This window comes from Kryptolebias marmoratus, linkage group LG9 (genome assembly GCF_001649575.2).
Source record: "Kryptolebias marmoratus isolate JLee-2015 linkage group LG9, ASM164957v2, whole genome shotgun sequence".
Lineage (NCBI taxonomy): Eukaryota > Metazoa > Chordata > Actinopteri > Cyprinodontiformes > Rivulidae > Kryptolebias > Kryptolebias marmoratus.
The window spans coordinates 13,979,402-14,003,483 of NC_051438.1; the positions used below are offsets into that span (position 1 = coordinate 13,979,402).

Sequence of the window (24,082 nt, forward strand, 5' to 3'; positions counted from 1 at the left end):
CCAGCCACTATGGCTGGTGATCAAAATTTTTAATTTCCACCCCTGGCTGCAACATCTAATCAATTTTAGCAAACACAAAAATGGCTATAATTCAGCTTTACAGAAATTGAGCTAAAATCTGGTGTGACGGTATCTGAGAGTGAATCCCAACTCATATACTGAGCACTAGGTGTTATCTTGGTTTAAAACATTGGCATTAACTATTTGATTCAACTTTGTCTGTTTGTTAGCAAAATACCTAATGTACCACTGAACAGAATTTAATGAACCCCATGGAAAGTAATTATTGATTGTAACTGTACATCTACAACTGAATAACTTTTAGAGTCAAACAAAATGGCAACCACAGCTAATAGTCCTTAGTCAACATAAAAATGACAATTACCCAATCAGTTTTACAGAAACTGGTCTAAACTTTGGTGTGGTAGTAGCTGAGTGTCATTCATGAAGCATACTCTAAGCTCTAATAGATTATGCAGACCATTTTTGAGATTTGACCAAAATGTCTATAACATTGTCATTTCTCATAAAATTTTAGTCTAAAAGCTGGCATGAAAAGGGGTAGGTGATATGCAGTGCTTCAATAAATGCTAGGCCTTTAATGTTAGTGAGGTAACTGGTCTGAATCTGTGTTCAGGCCTGAGCTCCCATTTTGAGAGACACTGTCTTCAGCCACAAATGCCTTTTTAGGAAGTGAACCGTGAGCTCTTACGCTCACGTTGTTGAAAACGTGCAGGCGTGGACAATTAGCTGTTGCTCGTCTGAAGACCCTAGTTTATCCCCATAAATGGAATTGAGTGTATTGTTCAGGCCCGTCCCAGTGGGATGCGGGTGTCTTTTTACTGTTCGGGGTGTGGTAACATAATTATAAAAACAAGCAGCCCCTGAGAAACGGGGGATCTTCACAAGATTGGCCAGAAGTCCTGTTTGGCACAGACTGTTGTTTTGAATAAAGTCTCACTGTTCAAAATAACTTCTGTCTGTCAAGTCATTTCCATGATCAACAAAACCGTCGGTGAGGGCCCAGAAGAAACGTCCACCTTTTGAAGACACTTCATTAGACAAATTTTAGATCTGAAATAAGTGCACTTGTGAAGTTTGCTTCCTTAAAGTCATGGTAATTTTTGTCTCCAAGTCACTGCATATCTATAGAAATTAGGGTTGCAGATGTGCCAAAAACTACATCACATATGTTTAAAAACTGCTACCACTTAGCAGCTGCACAATCCTCCAGCAAAATCCAGTTTCTGTGTGAGCAAAAAACACTAATCATTTCATCTCACTGCACTGATCTAAAATCTATTTGTAGACCCAGTAGGAGAAGAGGGTGGAAATCAGAAAACATCTTTAACAACCTGCCTCACTTAATAAGATTAGCAGAGGCACTTATACAGTCCTGACATGGAGATGCACAAAGATAACCCTGTAATAACTCATTATTTTCTAAATTTTTCACATCGACATCCAGTCAAGGTTCGCTGACGGTGTGCAGCGCTGCTTTTTGTGTACACAGTGTGGTGTGGGTTTGGTGAATGCTGCCACTGCAGCACAAAAAAGAGCCAGAACTAGAAGGACACAGAGATAGCATTCTCTGCTTTTCACAGGCTGCAGCATTTGTGACACATGCATGAGTGCAAATGGGAAAAATTCACCATGCAGGGTCTCTCTTTCTCTTGGGGGGGCTGTAGGGGGAGATAATGGGTGAAATCAATTCACTGTGTATGCATGCACACAAGTAGTCAAAGTCCGTAAAATACAAGAAACAGCACAATGGACAGTAACTGTACAGGAAAGACTGTGTATTTTAGTATAAGTGTGTCTGAGATCAGTAATTAACAAAAGTTGTTCAATGAGTTTTTACAGTCTTTGTTGATTTATCTCAGAGAAACATTTTTCCCTAATAACATTAAAATATTGTTGCATAATTTCTCTTTCTTTGAAAATGTCAGCTTTAAAAAAAAAAGGTAGGCGCACTGTGATTGTTTCATCCATTAAACACATTCCCACATGCTCCTCTGGCTTCTGACAAGCACAGCAAAGTGCTTAAAAGCCGCCCCAACCTTCATCTAAGAGTCATAAGAGATGTTTTTTAGCCCGTTGTAAAGATTGGGCACATGTGTATTTATGCTTTTGCTTCTCCCGGTGGACTTCATAACTTAATCACATGGGATGCTCAAATAAATAGCAGCTTTATCCGGCTGAGAATGCCAGATCCAATTTGTTGTATTGGATGATACAACGCAGAAGCATCAAAAAGTTTAAACAATCAAAAAGGGTAGTATTTGCAATTGCAGCCCAATCTGCTTTACTGCGAATGACAACACACATACTGATTAGAAATGTCATCATACAGTCACCCACGCTAGTCCATAGCAAATTAAATTTTCAAAATGGGTCAACTACAGTCAGGTGTGGTGCGAATAGTAACCCGATTGATGGGTTCAACAAGGAGCACCGGCCCTGTTGTGTTGTGCCAGAGGGAGGTCAGCGTGTGTGGTATTGACCAGTGGTTGTCACCTTGTGATTAGTCGGAGATATCACACTCTCTGGGCTCAGAAGCTCATCGATCTTTAAACCTGGGTACGGGCCATCAATGGGGTCATTTTTATCCTCTCTTCCCCTGCTATCACCTCCTTCCTTATTTTTTTTTCATGCCCCTTCCCATTCCCTCCTCTCGCTCTCTCTCACTATCCTTCCCCTCTCTTCTTCTCTACTCTTCCTCCTCTGTTCCACTTTCTTGTTCCCTCCCTCTTCCAACCACCCACCCTCATGGATCAAACTCTTTATCTGGTCTAAGCCACAGCCTGCAGGCAAGCAGGCAGTCTCCATCGAGGCTAAAGCAGAAGACCAACAGCTTCAAACAACATTATGTGGAGCTGGCATGAAGCATGTCTCACACTGGTAGATAAAAACACTGGCCCCTCAAACTCTGTCTCTTTATGGCCATGATGAAATACAAGCAGGACAGTCCCTCTGTTTCAAACACCACTGCTCTTAACTCAAACATTGCTCCAATGCCTCCTGGAATGTACAGCTGCCTCACAGTTTTCTACAACTTAGGCAACATCTGCGTTGTGATCAATGCAAAACAAAATAGTTTCTTTGAGGAAGATGGATTTCTTTTGGCAACTATCCTGTCGGACCAACTGTTATGAAGCATTTTTCAGAGTAAATCTGGTTTGGAGGAAACAGATTGAGGTACCAATAATATATCTGAGGCCATAAAAGAAGAGGAAAACAAATAGTGCATTCAATCAAATACAAGTCTAGGGCTATCTAGGGCATTTTTCATTTTCAACGTCTAAACAAATAGGTATTACTTGATAAATGCTGGGACACGCTTTGCCTGGATATGTTTGAACTTAGAGCATCTTCCTTTAATCAAGAAGAGAATAATGTTAAATGGCACCCAGGAAAAAACACAGACAGTAGTCGGCAGCTCGCCTTTTTCCTGATTTCATCTGCATGGCTTTGAAGATGACGAGCTTAGTGTTTGGTGGAAATTTTAATGGAACAGAAAAACAATGTAGGTGTTGTTTCAGGCTGCCAGACCAATGTGAAATTACCCATGGACTAATGCATGATCAGACCAGAAGCACTTGTGTTTAAGTGGATTCAGCCTGTAGGCTGTAGTCATGGAGACAGCAGCTTTAACCCTGTGTTTTGAGATTGCTAGTGGCCCAGGAATATACAATTAGGCAAATTTTGTAAGTATTAATATCCTAGCTGGCACTGCTTTTTTCACATGGGGTTAAATAACTTGAAATATCCTCCTAATTTAGAAAAGCTGTAACATCGTGCCTTCTTGTACGGAATTGGGGGTTAAGAAGACAGCAAATGAAAAGGAAAGAAAGCAAGATTTTGAGTGAAATGCACCAAGAAAGGCAGAGCAACATTTATTGAGTGTTTTCAGCTGAGTGCTAGCCTAGTTTGCCAGCAGAAATGTTTTCAACAGAGGGGGCTCTGCATAGTCCACGGGTCTATGGAGATTTGCTTACAGTGAAGAGATGGTGGAGGTAAGATGGCTCAGAGGATTCAAGCTCCGCTGAACGCAGGCTTATGTCTAATAATCAGCAGGGAGGGACTCAGCGTGGCCCCTTGGAAGAAGAAAAAATAAGGAGTCAGGAAGAATTCGATAGTGAGCAAGGAAAGCAGAGCAGAGGGAAAGATTGGAGAGAAGTTGTGGGTGTAAAAAACAGAGAAATGCATTTTCCCATGGCCACGTTATTTCTCCCTTCGGATGGCTTTTATGTGTGTAAGAAGAATTTTTATATGATTCTGCCACTTTGCATATTCCTTTTAGGAAAATGAAGCACTGAAAGACATAATGACAGAATCCAAACTTTCAAGGCGATCAAATACATGTCAAATCCAGTGTGTCTTTGATGGTTTTTTTTTTTTATCAATGACACTATAGATTTTTGTAAGACGCATATATGTTGCCAACGAGACAGAGACAAACTAATAAAACTTGTTGCTGATGCTTTAGTGAATTTTCCCAGCTCTTTGTTGGGCATTATAAACAACAATCATCAAATGCTCCTAATTATCACCAACAGAACATCCTTGTCCGTAACACAGATTGAACACTCAATCTGGGCGAAGGCTGTTGGTGATAAATTGAGAACAGAATTGGAGAAGCATGTCTTGAAACATTTGCAAAGGTTCTCAGTTTCTTTGTGTGAGTGGCAGGGCCTTGCCTCCACGTAACTAGATTTTAAACATAATAAAAAAACATGTGCACAACAAATTTACAAATTTTTAACAAATCAATCAACAAATTTTCAAAGTAGTTGTCAAGGATGTTTGGAACCAATCTCAAAGCCTCAATTATGTTTCTGGGAGCCAGAAAAGGTGATAAATGGGAGATAACTTTGAGAGAGTTTGACGACTTATTAAACCAAATTATTAATGATCAAGACAAAAGAGAGAATAAATTCAGACAATTTGAAGACACTTTGTGACTAAACTGCAGCTACACAAATTGCACATCATTCACAAGAATGTCACACTAAAGTTACAATTTATGTGTAGTTGCATATGTAGCAAATGTGTCTCAAGTACCAATTCAGTTTGAATCCACATGGAATATTCACCTGTTTTCTTGTAAATGTTTGTGTCTCTAACCAGTCGCCTACAGTCGCAGCTCAGTGAGGTCTTGTGCTTCACACAAGCTCTTTCAGTAGTTGTCACATCATGTTATTCACTCTCCATTGGTGTCTCATTAGTATCAGCACTTTATCCAAATTGCTGTTGTCAAAACAAAACCCAAAGAGTTTTTTTAAGCCCCCGGCTGTGTGGGTGTTTGCGACTATTTAAAAATACAGTGGTCACCAACAGCCAAGGTCAAGCTTCCCTCCACCTTGTTTTTATCTGTGAATTATCCCTACCAGCCTCTTTACCAATCCAGGTCCTGGATTTAACAGGTGTCTAGCAGCGCGGTCGAGGTCAGCAAACTGCAGTGCCAAAGCAGGAGTGGGGGCAGCGCAACAGCATTTAAGCAGGGGCCCAATGAGTGATTACCTTGGAGCTCTAGTCATAATTCAGCATGACCTCAATCTGCCTGCGACGCTGTGGTTTGATGGATCTGCTCACAGTCTTGGTGTCAGGCTCTCGCATGTCAAACACAGGCAGATAACGATAGGGCTATCTGTTGCCTTTTTTTCCGCAAAATAAAACACAGCAGATATGAAATCTGCCACATGGGTTGACTGTTTTGCGTCAAGTGTCCCTTCCGTTTAATTCATCTGGATATTGAGTGAGAAATCATTCGCTACCTAAGATGTCAGAGGGAGACAAAACAATGACATAAATGGTTAACCCTCATCATGATGACGCCTGCCGTCTGTTCGCCTATTCATCATTTCTGTGTCTTATCAATCAAAGTCAACACACATGCACATACACGTGCACTCAGAGACATATATACCTCCCAGTGTGGATAATTAGTGGATTCCCTCAGTGGGTGATAAAGCCTCTGCTCATCTCTGCTCTCTCTCTGACCTTCCCCTGTGAGCTTCCTATCACAGTGGGGCTCATCACACACAGCTCTAATACATATTTATTGGCCCTCTGACAGCTCATGTGTGCTGGATTTATATGTTTCTTGACAAACAATAGTAAAACCTCAGTCACTCTTTTGCCCTTTCATCAACCAAGGTAGAAATAAATCTAGTCATATCGAGCTTCAAGTGCAGCCTCTTCCTCACTTGACCATCTGCTGGTTTGAAAGCAGGCTTGACACGAGACCAGACCCAAGTTACACGCAGGAAACTCTCTTCAATTACAGCTAACGGATTTGATATGTCTGTCAAACCACCTTGGCAATCACAGAAACAGGAACCTCTCCACTGGAAGCCGTTTTCCTACAGCAACTTCTGATCAAAGACATTCCAAAAGTAGCTGTGGCATCGCTGGCAGGCATTTGGATTCAGGATGCTCTCCCTGCTCCATGACTGCCTCTGTTTGCACTGCACAATATGAGCTGAGACATGAAGTGAGGCAATGCCGCTAAAGAGCGCTGGAAGGGGAAAGGGAGGGGAACGGAGGAAAAGATGGGAGGAACGACAAGATTAAACCCCCAGCCCCAGCCTGCTCTCTTCTCAACCTCTGAGCAGCCATCTTTCATCTAGGCTCTGCCCCTCTAATGCCTTCAAGTGGGTGAAACCCTCGACAGCTGCTTCCACTCACTGGGATGTGGTTCAGGCCACTGTCCTGCTGAGCTGCACAACCACAGGACAGCTTGAAGGGCACTGTTTGGGGCAAGAAAGGCTGATGGTTTCATCCATGAAGAAAGAACTACATGATGCAGAAATCAAATAATCTCTTGCTTCTAGGAAAAATGAAAACTATTTATTCGAGAGATGTGTTGAAATCCATCAATTCATGTTCACACCCCAAAAATCTGATGAACCGATCCAGCACAGAAATCCTTGACGGTTTGCTCACTCAGACATATTAAGTCTACTTACTTGTGAGCAAATAAACGTAAATAGCTCTGTAAATAAACACTGCACCGTTGCCGAGAAGAAATAAGCCCCCCGCTGCTTCTGATTAGGACTACCAAAGTGGGATATTTGGCACTTAAATCTTTTGTTTACCTCATAAACACAAAGATGTGAACACAGCCACTCACACTCAAGCTGAAATATCTCAAATTGAGTACCCACACCTGCTAGTCTTTATGGTTTCAATGTGGGTTTGTCTAATTGCATTTTGGTTTTTTTTTATTCCTGGCATTTGGGTTGCATTTTTTTTAAGTGGTTTTGAATATAAGGAGTTCAGTGGTGCTCCTTGAATTCAGCAGCCATGCAATAAAAAATAAAGCAGCAAGTGGTCTGTTTTTCAAAACAGAAAAACAACCCATGATCCTTTCACTTTCTTGTCTGTAAGGAGAATTTTCATAAAGGGTGTTTCTTGGAATGGTTTAGGTCATATTTATCTGATATATTGGAGTTTGTTCATATTTGTGACGTGTCCTTCACATTCACCATAGTTAGTTGTGATGTTCCACAGAGTTCTGAAATTGGTTTGATTGTATTCTTTATCTACATGCTTTTTTGAGTAACATTATCAGGAAGTAAGGCATTTGTTTTCAATGCTACACTGAAGACACCCAGTTCTTTTCAGCAATTAAGCCAGATGACACTGCAGCTACTTAAGCTACAGGCTTACCTCAGGAACATAGAAGCCTAGATGAGCTCTTAACTTTTGACTGGTGGATTCAGATGAAACTGAGGTTGTTGTTTTGGTTCTAAAACACTCAGAAACCAACCACATAATTACTTTTGATTGCATTGCTGTAACATAGTGCTAATGTTAGAAACCTTTGTGACATTTTTGACACATAACTCGTTTTAACTCATATCACTATTAAACAATTTACTCAGGCTGTTTTCTTTCATCTGTGAAATATCTTTAAAATCAGAAACATCTTGTCCCAAAGTGATGCTGAAAAAGAGAGTTTTAGGTGGGTGCAACACCCCTGAAGTCTTCCAGTTGATCCTGAATGCTGCGTCAGGAGTTCTGACAGGAGCTGCAAAAGGGATCACATTCCTCCTGTTTTGGCAACACTGCAGTGGCTGTCTGTAAGGTTTAGCATTAAACTTAAAAAAAAACTTTTTACTACATACAAAGCGTAATGGCATCATACCATCTTATTTAAAATAGTTTGCCCCCCCTCCCCCTCCCTCCCCCACCACACACACACACACACAGAGGAACACTCTGCTCTGCTCTCCGGATGTTGGTTTTCTTGTTGTTCCCAGAGTCTCTGGGGGTACAACGGGAGGCAGAGCTTTTAGTTTTCAGGTCTTGCTGAGCTAGAATCAGCTTCATGTTTGGATGCAAAACACAGCCACACTGTCGGCTTTTGAAACAAGGCTCACAACGTGCAGTTTTGAATAAGCTTGTGTTTAATATTTTATGCATTCTTATCTGTTTTACTGATTTGCCTCTGTTGTACCTGTTTTATTGTGCCTATTTTCTTTAGTATTTTCAAACTTTTTAATGCATTTTTTTCCTTAGTATCTGTTATAACTGTTATATCTGTGTAACATTATTACAATGTTTTTTGTGATTGTTTTTAACTAGAGCCTCCTATTATTCTGTAAATTTGTGCACTATGGTTTTTAAACCCTAGCCCCTTTAAAACCATCTGATGAACAAACACCAAGCAACCATTTAGTTTCATATAATACATATTCTGCTGACTCTTAGTTAAACATTTGTCTATTTTCAACCAGCAGTTTATGGTCTTCTCTTCAGTTTGGCCTTTCATTGTGTACTGCCTAGCTGCACTTCCAAATGTGACAAATGAGCAGCTCAGGTCCTACTGGAAATGTAGTGAGTAGGAGTCTAATTTTATTTGTATGAATCTATCCAGAAAAGTTCTGCAGAAATTTCATTATTGGAGCTAAATAAAACAGACTTTCAATTTAAATAAAACACAGCTAATACAGAAGTACACTGAGTTTGTGTGTGTTATGACAGCAAAAAGAAGATTACATGTCTATAATTACACCTGTATAACTAAATATATAATTTGTTTATGTCGACAGTAAAGTTGTAACTCCATGTCACTGTTTGATAGCTAACATAACAGATATGAACATGCTTTTGTAATCAGGTGTATGTTACCTATCAGTCAGAGCACTAAAGTATGTGTCTGGAGTATATATTTTGCAGCACTACATAGAAGTGTGTCAGTTTATTGTAATGCATAAACAACGGTGTGTGAGTGACTTTTACAATGTTTTCTTTCAATGGATTTATTGTAGGAATCTTCTACTGCTTCGACCTCTGATTCACAAACTGCAGCAGCGGAAGTGACAAGTTTACCATCATGACTTTTATTTTAAACAGCAGCTGAAAAGCTGGTGAAATGATTGGCGTCTTTTCATGATTATTAACTAACACTTTGACATCTTAACTGACAAATCCAAGCAGATATCCTCCAAATAGCATTGTCTCAGCATTTTTCCTCTATTTGACATGATGAAGATTTTTCTTTCCAAACTTTGTTTTCTTCTTTCTCAGACTTTATCAGATGAACAACATATCTTAAAAAATTCTTGATATTTATGCTGTTGATGTCTGATGTGGTGCAATAAACACAAATTTAGGAATACTGCTAGTCTGGAATCAAAAATTGATGAGTGAATGTGATTAGTGGCTGCTAAGAAAATGAATCAAATGTGCAAAGTTTTATACAATCTCTAGTTTTACTTTAAATCAAACTGTAGAGCATATCAAGCAAGGCGAGGAATTCATATATTTTACAGTATTGATTGTTTTGCCAGTTTTGATGGATTGTTCTGTTTGCAACAAAGGTTATTGACCCACACTGGCAGCATTTGCTCCAACAATATACATCAAATGAAAATTTTATTACAACTAAAATTTCAAAGATAGCACGTATTCACGGGTGGAGGAAGAGTCTGACAGACAGATTGCTGATTTGTCTCTGTCTGGGAGCTGTCTGAGAGGTTGGGCCATCTGCACATTTATTATCGCAGCAATGATTCCATTATTGTTCTGTGAGGCAACAAGGACTCGCTCTGTCTGGCCTTTGTTTTTCTTATCTTCAGTCTAGCTGACAGCCCCCTTTTGATCATACCAGCAACAAAATTAACATCTTCATGTAATATAGTGCATAAATGAATCATCATCCTTAATAATGACACATTAAACATCCTCCTATCTCTTCTTCCTGTGTCCTTGTGCAGGTCTGTTCCACAGAGCCATCATTCAGAGTGGGTCGGCCCTCTCCAGCTGGGCGGTGAACTACCAGCCGGTCAAGTATACACGTCTCCTGGCAGAAAAGGTGGGCTGCAATGTCCTCGACACATCGGACATGGTAGACTGTCTTCGAAAGAAGACCTCCAGGGAACTGGTGGAGCAGGACATACAGCCTGCGAGATACCACGTGGCCTTTGGACCTGTGATTGATGGTGATGTTATTCCCGACGACCCCGAGATTCTGATGGAGCAAGGCGAGTTCCTTAACTACGACATCATGCTGGGGGTCAATCAGGGCGAGGGGCTGCGTTTTGTGGAAAACGTGGTGGATTCCGAGGACGGCGTGTCTGGGAACGACTTTGATTTCTCTGTGTCGGATTTCGTGGACAGCCTGTATGGATACCCAGAAGGGAAGGACACGCTTCGGGAGACCATTAAGTTCATGTACACAGATTGGGCGGACAGAGACAACCCAGAGACGAGACGGAAGACTCTGGTGGCTCTGTTCACCGACCACCAGTGGGTCGAGCCGTCAGTGGTGACGGCTGATCTTCACGCTCGCTACGGCTCACCCACCTACTTCTACGCCTTCTACCACCACTGCCAGAGTCTCATGAAGCCTGCGTGGTCAGATGCGGCCCACGGGGACGAAGTGCCCTATGTCTTTGGAATTCCTATGATTGGTCCCACTGACCTTTTCCCCTGCAACTTCTCCAAAAATGATGTCATGCTAAGTGCTGTGGTCATGACCTACTGGACAAACTTCGCCAAAACTGGGTGAGTAAAATTATTGTATTTTATTTGGCATCAGTTCATCTAACTAGGTATGGTGACTACTAATTGATAGTTGCCATCATAGATAGAAAATTATATATATATATATATATATATATATATATATATATATATATATATATATATATATATATATATAAAACATCAGCTGATTTTAGATCCAAATTTGGGGTGGTAGTAGCTGAGAGTCATCCCCACACCTACTCTGATTGCTAACAGATCATAAAAAGGTCATTATTTAAAACTTTGGCATGCGATGCAGCAGGGGATATGCATTTGTTCTCAAACTGCTGGTTTTGTTTAGCTTTTAGCTGACTAACTATTAACTGGCAGTCATCTTAAAACAATAATATAGCATAGTGTTTTTCAGCTGCCTTTGGATGTAAATTGTTGTTGGGCACAAAAATCTTTGCAATCTTACATGACAGGACAATGGTGCACTGCAAAAGGCTTACATTTGAAAGTGGCAGGCTCAGATTCTTACTGTAAGGGTCTGACGAGATTATGAAAAGGATCTCAACAGAAGTCTCCCTGAAGGAAGAATTGCTTGTTGAATTCTCGTGGGAGGTGAGATATTTCAGGAAGACAGCAGTCTACACATGAGTGAGAGATGGCTGTCAAAGGGAAGAGTGAAATAACATTACAGAATTGAGAATTGCTGCATACTGTAACGCACAGCTTTCTAAAAACCAAACAGGGGTTTATGTTTGTGCTTCTTCCAGAGAATGGCAACAAAATGTCAAGTTGCATTTCATAAAGCTTTCACAGACTGCCTTTGGGGGATTTGTGCATGCTAAAGTTGTTGTTGTCTGTGCACATAAGGATGTGAACAGTCATGTTCATACGGCTAGGATGGTTCCAGTAAAATAAATTTAACACAAAGGAATGTGTTTATTCAAATGTTCCAATAAAATAGCCAATAATGCGCAAATGTGACTAATACTACTTGAAAAAATAGTCAAATTTGATTAAAAATACTTTGTATTCATTTTTTTTCCAATAATAGACACTGAAAGGGAAGGCACAAACAAGAAGTTTTCCTCCAGGCTGATGGCTAACCAAACCGGGCACTTTGTATATCATTTTTCAAGCTTACAAATAATTCTCTCTCAAATATGTCATACAGGTGTGAAAGAACGCTACATTAGCTAACATTAAAACTACGTTTTTGCATGACACCACTCACGTGCCATCGCTCGAAAGGTCCTAACTATTGATAACATTTAACAGAATCTCACCTTAGAAATCATCACACTATCTCTTTAATGCTTAAAAAAGCAACTTTTAGATATTTTCTTCTTTAATTAATTACACAAACAGGTAATTTATCAATAACTAAAGTGTAAGTATTTAATGCAACACTAGTAGACAACCAGTTTTTTTGCCCTTGAAGAAAAAGAGTGAGTTTGATATTTTGTATGCATGAAACATAATAAACCATCTGCCTAACATTTGTAAAGAGCAGTACAAACAAACAAGAGTGGACCTTTACTGAAAGTGTCACGTTCTAAGGTCATTACCTGAGTTGTTTATCTGATAGACTGTTAACTCATTAAAATATTCTGCCCACAGGCTGCACTGATGGTCGTACACTCAGGAGATGCTTTATTTTTCTCACCATGCAACAGTTAGCTCGCTCTTCACAGACCCATAGTGTGTTTATTGTAGAGCTCACTGCATTGCTTTTCACCAGCAGCACATTCATTAAATTTTTAAGAATCAAATAATCAGCAACAGCCCCACGTTGGGAAGTTAAATTGACAGTATAAAGCTGAAAATGCCAAACAATAAACAAATAAATCCCTGCTCAGATTAGAGAGGATTTAGGTATTTTGGTTCTAACAGTGGGAACATTTTCCCACTGACTACCAGGTTGCTTTTATACCAGCAGTACTTGGAAATTAGCAAAACCAGTGATCACACAATCCCAAACTTGCAAAGTTATTAATAGAAGGTTTCAGAGAGGAATCCCATCTCGGTTGTGTTAAAAACACTTCTGTGCAGTAGAAAAGAGGCAGCTTCAAAATGGATGGTGTGGCACAGAAAAGGCATTTTTCTACAGTGACATTTCTTTTTTTTTTTTTTTTTTTTGTTATTCGGAGGAGTTTTTCGCCTGGCCTTCCTGGGTTTCAGTCTGCAGACCTGAGACATATTGAATTTGAGGAAGATTAAAAACTCCTGCTGAGTGTCTGCTCTGCCATTAACCAAGTGTCTGGGTTGAGTTTGTGTGCATGGTTTTCTGCCTTGTTGTACACTTAGGTTTGTACGGTTTAGCTTGTGGTTGTGCCTGTTTGTGTCTTTGGCTTGAATTTTATCTATGCTATGCTCTATCATCCGGGGACCCAAAAGACACAAAGACTTATCAGGGAGGAATATCAAACTCTTGCTCTCGGCACTATTGATTCCTTCAGCTTAGGGCCAGTCGATCACTCGTGCCCTGGGTGACTCTTTCTCCACCATGCTCAATTTCACCCCCCCCGCCCATCACAAAGTCAGGCCATTTTGTGTGACTACTTGTAATCATTTCTAACAACTTAAATTTAATTTGACAATCCCCGCTACCAGAGAGGTATTGATCCCATCCGGAGTGGGATGCTGACTGAAATCTTGTTCTGTCTTCTTTTTTTTTTTTTTTTATCTGTCTCTACATCATCTGCTGTCTAATTAGATGGCATTTACATTCAGTCTTCTTGCTGCAAGAACCTTGAGCTCTAATGGCAGACTTGTTCAGATGGGCTGATATAGAGTGTTGTGACTCTTAAAGGAAGGACAAAGGTTCATCAGTGCTGCTCAGGTTAAACAGCACTCTCCAGTGCCTGCCAGGCATCTCATGTCAACACATACAACTGCATAGAGCACACTTATTGACTCATTTATGGTGGATTTATTTATTTATTATGAATGCGCTACAGCTAAGCAACTAATTTGTGCAAGCTGTAGCACGTTCTAGGTGTGCATTTTCAATAAGTGAAGAAGATTTAGAAAAAGTTTGCTCTTTGTAATATCTGTAAGGTGCTGGAAATTAAATTCACAGTAAAGTAAACACAATAGTTTGAAGATTTTACTAAATAACGGATTTTCTCTGGAGATATTTCTGCTGCTCGCTGCTCAGTAACAACCAGATGACAGGAGTCCATTTAAGTACCAGCTGCCACTTAAACAGGTGACATTTTCAAGTCCAGGGTACTTTGTGAGATATATTATTTGCAACCAAATAATAACAAATGTAAATTAGGATTATATAACTTATTTTTTAGGAGTATCAAGATGAAAACTGCTATAAATTTACTTGCAATAAACAAAATTAATTTCACAGTAAACGAATAATCAGTTTTTTGTCCTAGCAAGTGTTATGTTGAAACTTGCTATAAGTTCATTTGAAATTGAGGTCTTTTATATAAAAAAAATCTCCAGGTTTAAAGGAGATGCAGTTTCTGTTTCTTTCTGTTTTAATTTGAACAAAAACAAAAAAAACAGACTACAAATTTCCAGTGACAGAAAGAGAAAGCTCTTTAATCTGATGATGTTTTGATAAAGTTTTAATTCAACCAGAAATCAATTTTTGGAGTTTTTAGTGAAAAATCAGAATATTCCAAAATCAGAACCAGCAGGTTAGACCTTTACAAAATCTGGAAATCTCTGATCAGTACGTCCTCAGACTGTATTTAATTTTTACTGTCATTGTATATTTCCTGAGATGTATTCTGATGTGATTTGGCGCTAAAAATAATAAATTGAATCAAATTTATTCTTAACAGCTGTTTGCTGGTGGGATTAACGGAAATCTGAAAAATCTGAAGACTCGCAGTAGCAATGCATGCTGGTTATCTCGTGGTGTCACCAAAATTACTTCTGATGGTAACCATACCAACAACCACTCTGATTCAACACAACACAGCAGGCAGTAAGTCTGCTGTCATCCAGACATTTCCTTCACACCAAGAAACAGCAAAAGTAGGAAAGCTGCCTTGCTTTTTAACTGCTGACCCCATGTCAGTTTTGTGGATTTTTGTGGTAGGGATTTATCAGGATTATAGGAGCCAAACAGCTGAAAGATACCGGTTTACATTCAAACTTATCATGTCATTATCGTCCAGTGCTGAAGGGAAAAGGGCAGTAATGTTTAAACATTAAACTCTGGTGTGGTAGTAGCTGTGAGTCATCCTCAACACATATTGGAGAGACACCTCATCTTGTGAGATATTGCGTGGGATTGTGCATGACATCTTTTTTTTTATGAGGTTTGACCAAAGGGGTTATAACTCCATCACATCTCAACATAAGATAGCCTTAGTTTAAAACTCTGGCATGAAAGGTGGCGGGTGATAAGCATTCCCTCAAGGAATGGTGAGTATGGATCCATTCATCATACGGTGTGTTCCCTTGGCGTGACTCAGGACCACAGATTACAGCCAAATCACAATTAGGTTGGGATTAAAGACTATTTTTAAAAATAAACTCAGTGTGCTGCTCTACATGGTCATTTCTCTGCAGCCCATGAAAGGGAATTGACTATCAACATTTAGAGATTCCCCAGATTTTGAAGTTCATTCCCTTCATTTAGACCCCACCAGGGACTAAAGATCTCTGCTCCAACACCACCCAACCCCAGTTTGGCTCTGGAGGGCATACTTTTTAATTAAGACCCAGCTGAATTCCCTTTGCCTTGTTGGCCTCTCCAACAGCGATCGTGCCTAAGTCTGTAAAGCAGGATCCCTACCACCACCCCCTTTCCCCCTTCCCCTTCCAGATGTTTGTAATGAGCCGACCCAGATCTCACTTTCTGTCCGTGTCTCCAAATCAGCTGTAGAAACATGTGTGACACCGTGTTGAGACACTTGGGCTGCATGTCAACAGTGCGTATCATAACAGCATTTCCCCCCTAAAGCTCTTCCTGTCCCTGGCTTTCATGTGTCATTTTTACAGGGCAAATCCCTTCCCCGTGCTCTTTTTTTTTTTCCCCCCCGTACCGTGACAGTGAGGCATAAAAGCATACAGAGCGTGCACACTGTCAAATCGTCTTAGTGTGCGCACGTGTGCGTTTACACTACAAGACCTTTCTTTCCTGAGAGTTGTGGATGTTTCAGCAGCTGGGGATCTATTTGGTTTTTGAGTTATTTTTTTTCTGCATGAAATATTTCTTTAACTTTTTTAACACACAACCAGGCTGTTCATTTTTGTGTGAATGCTGACTCAGCATTCAAACCATTGTTTTCTAGTTTCTCATGTATATTTTTTGGATTCACACTTCCTCTGGATACTTTGTGCCATTTTATTGATTCACATATTAAATTCTTCGATTCGATCAGGAACACTGTGCTCTAACTTTTGGTTTTTTGCACCCTTAATACTTTTTAAAATATTTAACTTTATTTTAAATTAAACTCAACATAAAATCACTTTGAAATTTCTTTAAAATTTGACTCAGTACATCTTAGGCTACTTAATGTTTTAAGCTACAGCTCTGCTACTTTTAGCTGCTGTTTTGATATTTTTAGTTTTTAGCTGCTGTTCTGCTACATTTAACTTTTAGTTACCGTTTTGTTACTTTTAGTTTTTAGCTTTATACTCCGGTTTTGCTCATTTTAGCTTTAAGATACTTTTTTGGCTATTTTTAGTTCTGTTCTGCTTGTTTTTGTTTTAACAATTCAGTTTTAGCTTCTTCAGCACTGTATTTTCACTGAAAAGGCAATTTCTGTTGTTGATACAGCAACTTTTTTCTGTGTGATGTCTGAAACTTTTGCAACAAATCAATGTGCAGCAACAAACCCTAAAGACTGAACACTTCAGAAAGGGCAGGCTGATGAAAAGTCCAGAAAACATCAATCATTCCATATCATTAGTGTTGTAAATGTTTTGGTCTGTTTTTTTAATACATATATCAATTTTCACCGGCCTACTGAAGCTCACTGCCCCTGCTTTCTATGCAAACCGGGCCACATACTGCGCAGGGCCCCGCTAGGTTGTTAAAGAGCAGAGGGCTGTCATGTTTTGAATTTTCTTTTTTTTTTTTCTCTCGACTTTCTCGGCCTGCTCCACCATTCCTCTCTCCCTCATTATCCCACACAAAAGAAATCCAGTCATGTATTACATTCGCAACATGAACTAAAATATGCAGTATTGATTGGTTTAGTGACAATAGCTGCCAACCAAACAAAAGTAGTGGCGGTGTGTCTACGGCGCAGTTTTTAACAGCCCACGCTATGATTTACAACGCCGTGAGTTGATTTTTTTTCCTTTTGTTTCCCCTCCCACTTGTCAATCGAGCCGCCTTCCTCTGTGGGATTAACAACACTTATACATCAGCTGTTTCTCCTATTTGACCTCATTCACAGACAGCTTTGCCCCCTTTTTTTTTTTATTTGGCTCCAGTTGTTATATCACTCATCAGTGACCTCCTTCCTTCTCCTCGCTCCGGATTATCGCCCCCAACCCCCCACCACCACCACCAGCCCTCCATTCTCAGTCGTTAGTTAAGTCAACCCGTACCTATATTATGTGAATGCCTTGCGCAGTAAAACTGCCCAGCTCCCAACAGCCACCCACCCACTCCATTAAATACGCACTCACTTGATGGGAGATTTGTAGCCAATATCCTGATTTGCATTACAGAAGGTAAGGAAGTGGTGTGGCTTGTTAAAGCACCAGCAAGCCATTGATCGGTGTCTATGTTGTGTGCTGAATGTAATAAGAGAAAGGAGAATGGGAAGTAGGACTCTGCATGCATTCATTTTAGCTGTAAAATTATAGCTAACATTAAATGTGTGTTTCTGTGGTTAAAAAAAAGGATTTACAAGTAAATATTCAAGCCCTTGCATTCCTTCAAGGAATACTTATCGCCTGCCAGAGTTTTACTCATTATATGTTGAGAAATGACAGAGCTGAAAATATCATTCTGCATAATCGCATGCAATATTGCAAGATGTCACATTCAGAATATTTGTTGCGAATAGCTCACCTACAACCGCATCAGATTTTAGCTAAGTATCTTTTAAACTGACTAAGCTATAGACAGTTTTGTGTTTGCTGATGTCAATTGGCTGTGGTGGCCATCCTGAACTAGATTGACTTCACAAGTTACTCAGTTTGACATGTGCTTCCAATAATTCATTTCTGAAAGTTTCATTAAAATCTCTCCAGTGAGATATTTTGCTAACAGACAGACGGACAGACAGAAAAAACTCCAAATAGTTAAGGGCAAAAATTTCAACAAAGATCTTGTGCGAACTGTTAGCAATCAAAATACGTGTTGGAGAAACAGTCTAAGCTACTTCCACGCCAAGTTTTGGAACAATATATGTAAAAATGACTGTGATATAGCTGTTTTTGTGTTTTTTAAGGTTGTTTGGTTGTGGCAGCCAACTTAAATTGGGTTGACTCCAAATGTTAATCAGTTGTAGATGAATGTCCAATGATTACTTTCTGCAAGTTTTATTAAAAACCATCAAGTGGTTCATGAGATATTTTAGCAACAGTCAAACGCATAGACACAGGTAAAAGCGTTATCGCTCGCCTTTCGCGTTTTGGCTGCGGGCGATAACAAAAAGGCTACAAAGTGGCAGAAACTGCATGAAGGCGTGGGCTTCTTTTTTGCTGCCCCATGTCTTATCAAACAAATCGATAGCATCCATAATAAGAAGTGGACCAAGAGCCGTGTCCTCTAACACTTCTACAAACGTCAAAGTCACAGCGCCTCGCCCTGCATCACTTCAGCCTGCTGAACTGAAGGCTGCCATTAAATATGACCCACACATCACTCAGCCCTCTGCAGCAGTGTGTGAGCACACGAAGGGTAAAAGGAGCGCAGCCTGATGATTCACCTGCTCGGAGCCGAAGCTGTTCCTGAACGCTGCTCTCTAAAATGCACACCGAATGCAGGCGAAGAAAAGCCTGTGTCGGAGTGCAAATTAAAATTAGCTCCTTACTTTGTGTTACCTGGTAAGTAGATAAACAACTGGAGGGGATGAATTTGTTACACGAGGGTAGCAATAAAAATTTTTTTTAAAAAAAGAAAGAAGACAATCTTTGCATATTTTGCAGCTTAGCAAAAATCAGTCCCGCTAAATTAATGCGTGTTTTTATATTGAGCAGCGATACTCGGCTTCGGATTCACAGACCCTGAGTGCAGTGAAAATAGATTCTCGTCTTCTGCCTCGGGGCACCTAAACGTGTCTTTTCAGATTTGGTGATGGCTAGGTCTATGATCATTGAAGCGCTTCAAATTACATCAGGATGAAAAGGGGAAGGAGGTACATGGGAAATGAAAAAAGAAAGAAAATGATATTCATTCTCTCCTTATCTACCTTTTACATCAGTGCTTGTAGATGGGGCTTAGAATGGGTAATGAGCTGAGGTCCCTTTCTGTCACATCCTGCCCAGAGCCAAGAGTCATGTCTGTCATCCAGGTGGCACGGCGTCTTATAGAAAATCTGTTTAATACTTACAGTACAAAAAAAAGTTTAGTTTTTTTTTTTTTTTACATCAGTTTGGAGAGCTCCGATTCATCACCACAAGGCATGTCAAGCTTTGTGAAGGGGGACATGTTCTGGGTTCAAGTGTGTGTGATCCAGCAGGTCAATACATCACTAAAGAAACAGCATGTCCTGTAAAAGTGCAGTGTGAATTCTGAATGAAGTATGACTTAGCAGAGGTCTGCTTGAAGAAGCTATTACCGGGCTGTTAAAGCTAAAAGCAATAGAAGACTAACTAAAAGTAGCAAAACGCTTGCTGGAAATTGCAAAACACTAGCAGAAGCTAAAAGGAGCGAAAGGCATGCTATATGATAAAAGTGGCAAAACATTAGCTAAAAGCTAAAAGTAGTAGAACAAAACTAAAGTCTAAAGTAACAGGATAAGAAAAGAAGACAAACATACAGAGTTTGCTGGAGCAAATTTCAAAAAAGAACAATGTTTTGAAATTTCAAATATTTTGAAAAGTCGAAAAGATACAAAAACCAAATATCCTCTCCTGAAAGAGCTGGACACTTCTTCTCACAGTATGAATAACTAAAATAGCACAATGTATGCAGAAATAGTCAAATTACTAAACAACATACAAAAAAAAAAAAAACAGGAAAGCAGCTGTGTAAATGCTGAATCAGCATTCACACAAATAAGTGTCACAAACACTCACGTTCAGGTATGCAACGAAGCCCACACCCACCCGCTCACCGTCAATCACATGCACAAACTCATGGGAGCACTTAAACACACATGGCAAGTCAAGGTTAGTGGGGGTCAACAGGTCATTAATGTTGGAAAGAAAAGGGGGGGGGGGGGCTGTGAGGGAGAGATGAAGGCAAAGGTTTATGGCGGCTCAGCCATATGAACACATCAGAGGAAATCTGAGAGGCCATTAAAACGCTGGCTTTTATGGGTGTAATAATCCCTCTCCTCTGCCCGGGAGTCCAGCCACGGCTTCAGTGAGCATCCAGATTAGGACCGGAGCTCTGACCGGTGGAATGCTATCAGCCCTGAGAGCGCAGCAGGACCACAGACAGCACTTTATGTGACGGCTAGAACAAGGGCTGGCTCCACAACGTGCACAGAGACACACGTTTTAGGACTTTTATCACTTATTAATTGTGGTCTTTGGACGTTTAAAACAAAATGACGATGGTGAAGATGATGAGGTAAATCAGGCACGTGAAATGAAAAAGACATAGATCCCTCCCACCCAGTCCAAGTTGTAATGTAATGTTTGTGGAAGTGTGTCTGTGTTCATTTGTCTGTCCTGTTAGCAAAATATTTAATAAACCACTGGATTGATTTTAATGAAACTTGCTTATAGTAATCATAGGGTGCTTCTTTACAACTGGTTACCTTTTTTCAAGATGTCTGCCTCAGCTAACTGACCTTAAAAAACATAGATGACAACACCTTTTAGAGATGTTGCCTAGGCCTGTGTGTGGTAGTAGCTGAGACTGACCCCAAACACATATTTTGGGTGCTAATAGATTGTGCATGGTTTTATTTGGTTGATAATTTGAGTCAACTCTGTCTGATATCAAGATATTTCTTGAACCAATGGCTGGATTTTAGTGAATCCCTCAGGTAATAATCACTGGATGTGCATCTACAACTATAAACTTTTGGACTCAGGACAATTCAAAGTGGTTGCCACACCTTATCAGCCGTAGCCTACACAAAAATGGCTATAACTCATTGAGTTTCAAGATTTTGAGTAAAGGTTTGGTGTGGTGGTAGCTGTGAGTGAGATAATCCATAACTTCAAGATTGACCCATAGCGCCCTCCTTTCTCATCATAAAACTAATCTTAACCTAAAACCCCTGAAGGAAAAGTGGCAGACAATATGCATTCCTTCAAATAATGCTAGGCCTTTAATTAATTTGTATTTTCATTTGTTCCTCATCATCTCAGTCACTAGAATTATGATCAAATTTATCTCTTCTGTCTGTTTTAATGTAATTTTGTTCTCTCTTTATCTTTGAAAATCTCACTGCGACAAGTCTCTGCTGACTAAATGCCAAAATGACTTTATGTTTCCATTCACACAGGCAGAGCTCAGGACTGACATTTAGAAATCCCATATTTGCCTAAAATCTTATGAAGGTGTTTTTTTTCTTTTTAATAATTTGTACCTACGAATGATACTGTCATATGCAAACGTTTATCTGCGACGCTGATTGTACGAAAAGACTGCACTTTGCTTTAGTTTTGCTGCTGCATTACATAACAATTATGTTACATAAATTGTTCACATTACTGTGTCCTTGCACACTGACTGAGAAAAGGGAAAATAAGAGCTATGATATTGTAGATTCTGTTCTTTTCACTCTTGCAGTCCTCATTATCAGACTGCAGCTGTAGCCACAGGCAGGTGAAGTCAGAAGCATAAATACTTTTGTTACAGTGCATTGTACTGCAGGGAAGCCTTGAGCACCAGCTTTTAGTACACGTAGACTTGACTTTAACCTGTGCTGCCTAACTAAACACTGATGCGAAACAATGTGGGCCAAAGTATTTTAAAATTAAAGGTCTAGGACTCTTTGAAATAATGCGTATCACTTTCATGCCAGAGTTTTAGACTCATTCTGTGTTAAGATGACAAAGTTGTACCCATTGTGGCCAAATCTTGAAAATACCGTTATGCACAAATTTATGCAGTATTTCAAGGGGTCACTCTTAAAGTACATGTCGGGAATAACTCTCAGCTACTACCACATTAAATTTTAGTTCAATATTTGTAAAACTGACTGAGTTATAGACATTTTTGTTTTGGCTAATAATGGTTGGCTGTGAATTGGGCGGACTCCAAAAGTTAATCAGTTGTAGATGTACATGCATTGTTTACTTTTTGAAAGTTTCAATTAATGGTTGGCTCTAATCTGCTAATGTCAATGTTTTAAGAAACGATTCTGTGCAATGAGTAGCACTTAGAGTATGCATTGTAAATGACCCTCAGCTATAACCACACCTAATTTTAGCACAATATCTGGAAAACTGACTGACTGATTGCCATTTTTTGTGTTTTCTAAATTCAACTGGCTGTGGTGGTCATCTTAAATTGGGTTAGCTCCAAAAGTTAATCAGTTGTAGAGATACATTCAATGATTATTTCCTGGAAATTTCATTAAAGATTTGTCTAACTGTACATGAGATATTTTGATAACAAACACACGAACACACACACAAGCACAGGTAAAAACATTATTTCTCCACCTTGCCTTTCAGCGGTGTACTGTACCTTTTTCATTCAGGGATGATAAATAATCTGAAACAGGTTGTGGAACTGAATAAATAAAAAATGAAGCACTGACTCAGCAACCTTTCCAGATCCAAGAGGGTCCAACAACCCTCAGGACCCAAAGTACCCAACATCTTTTCTATCAGGATACAAAAGAACATTCATATAAACTCAACATTCATGCCAAAACAATTCAGACAGTTAATAACAGGCAGGTGGTTTCAATGTTATGGCTGATCAGTGTATTTGTGATGGTGTAAAGTTATGTATCAAAATGCTCTGCTTATACCGCAGACAGATTGATACCGGAAAAAAATATGCCAAAGAAATCAACTGAATCTGACGACTCTGCATCATGTAGTAACCTGCAAACTACTTGACCCAACACACAGGCCTCACATCCTCTTTGTGAAGCAGAGTCGGAGTTCAGGCTTGCTCTCTGTGACTCCTCAGCTCACCACAGAACTTCCAAAACCCCCAAAGCAGCCCAAAGTTTAGCAGCACCGAGAGGAACCATTCAAAGGAATGTACCCTGTTTACTATTGACTTTGCAACAATTACCCAAGCATATGTGTGTGTAATTAGATAAGGCAGCCAGTTGTTCTCTAATGCGGCAAATCAAATTAACTAAAGATGCCACATTGATTTCTTTGTGTTCCCTAAATTATTCATCTTCACTTGCACTGAACCAGTCAGCCAGCCACCGAAGAGCTTTTTCTAACTCCACTGCACCACTGCACCTTCACTTCCCGCACACACACACACACACACACTGATTGTTTTTGCCAGATCTTTCCAAGCACCTTTGTGTGTGTGTGTGTGTTTTTTTTTTTGTTCCATTACAATTCAGCTAATTGACCCTCTTGGAAAAGAGAGCGTTTGCAGTGTTGTGGAAAAACAGAATTCTTATTAACGGAGACAGCTCTGACCTCCATTACTGCTATGCGTGTTTGAGATATAGAGGAAGGGGAAAAATTTGCCTGCGTGCCTGTGTGATGGCACGCACGACGCAGCAGTAAGAATTCATGAGGCACGCAGACTGCAGACAACCGCACGTCTCGGGCTGCTCCACTGACATCCTGTTCCCTGGCATGTTGCGCTGGGGGAGATCAATATGACCTTACCTCCACCGCCCGCTCCTTTGAAACTTAATTACTGATATTCAGCTACAAAGTCATCATAGTCCGGCTGTCAATATTCATCGGGGATCATTACGGGCCTAATAAAAGAGGTTATTTACGGGGCTGCTCCGCTGACACCAGCTCAGGTCCGGGGATTCAGTTCCAGCCATCTCAATTTGCTTTGCCTTCCTCCCTCCCTCCTTCTCCCAGAAGCACTGAC

The 24,082-nt window shown here is 40.0% G+C and overlaps 1 protein-coding gene across 2 annotated transcripts in view; it reads left to right on the forward strand.

The window, feature by feature from the left end:
• nlgn3a (neuroligin 3a) overlaps positions 1-24,082 on the forward strand; it is a 155,750-nt gene that overhangs the window by 129,115 nt on the left and 2,553 nt on the right. For both annotated transcript variants that reach the window (XM_017426661.2, XM_017426662.2), the window contains one exon: positions 10,227-11,016. In XM_017426661.2, coding sequence (XP_017282150.1) covers positions 10,227-11,016 — 790 coding nt within the window. The remainder of the gene's footprint in view (positions 1-10,226; positions 11,017-24,082) is intronic.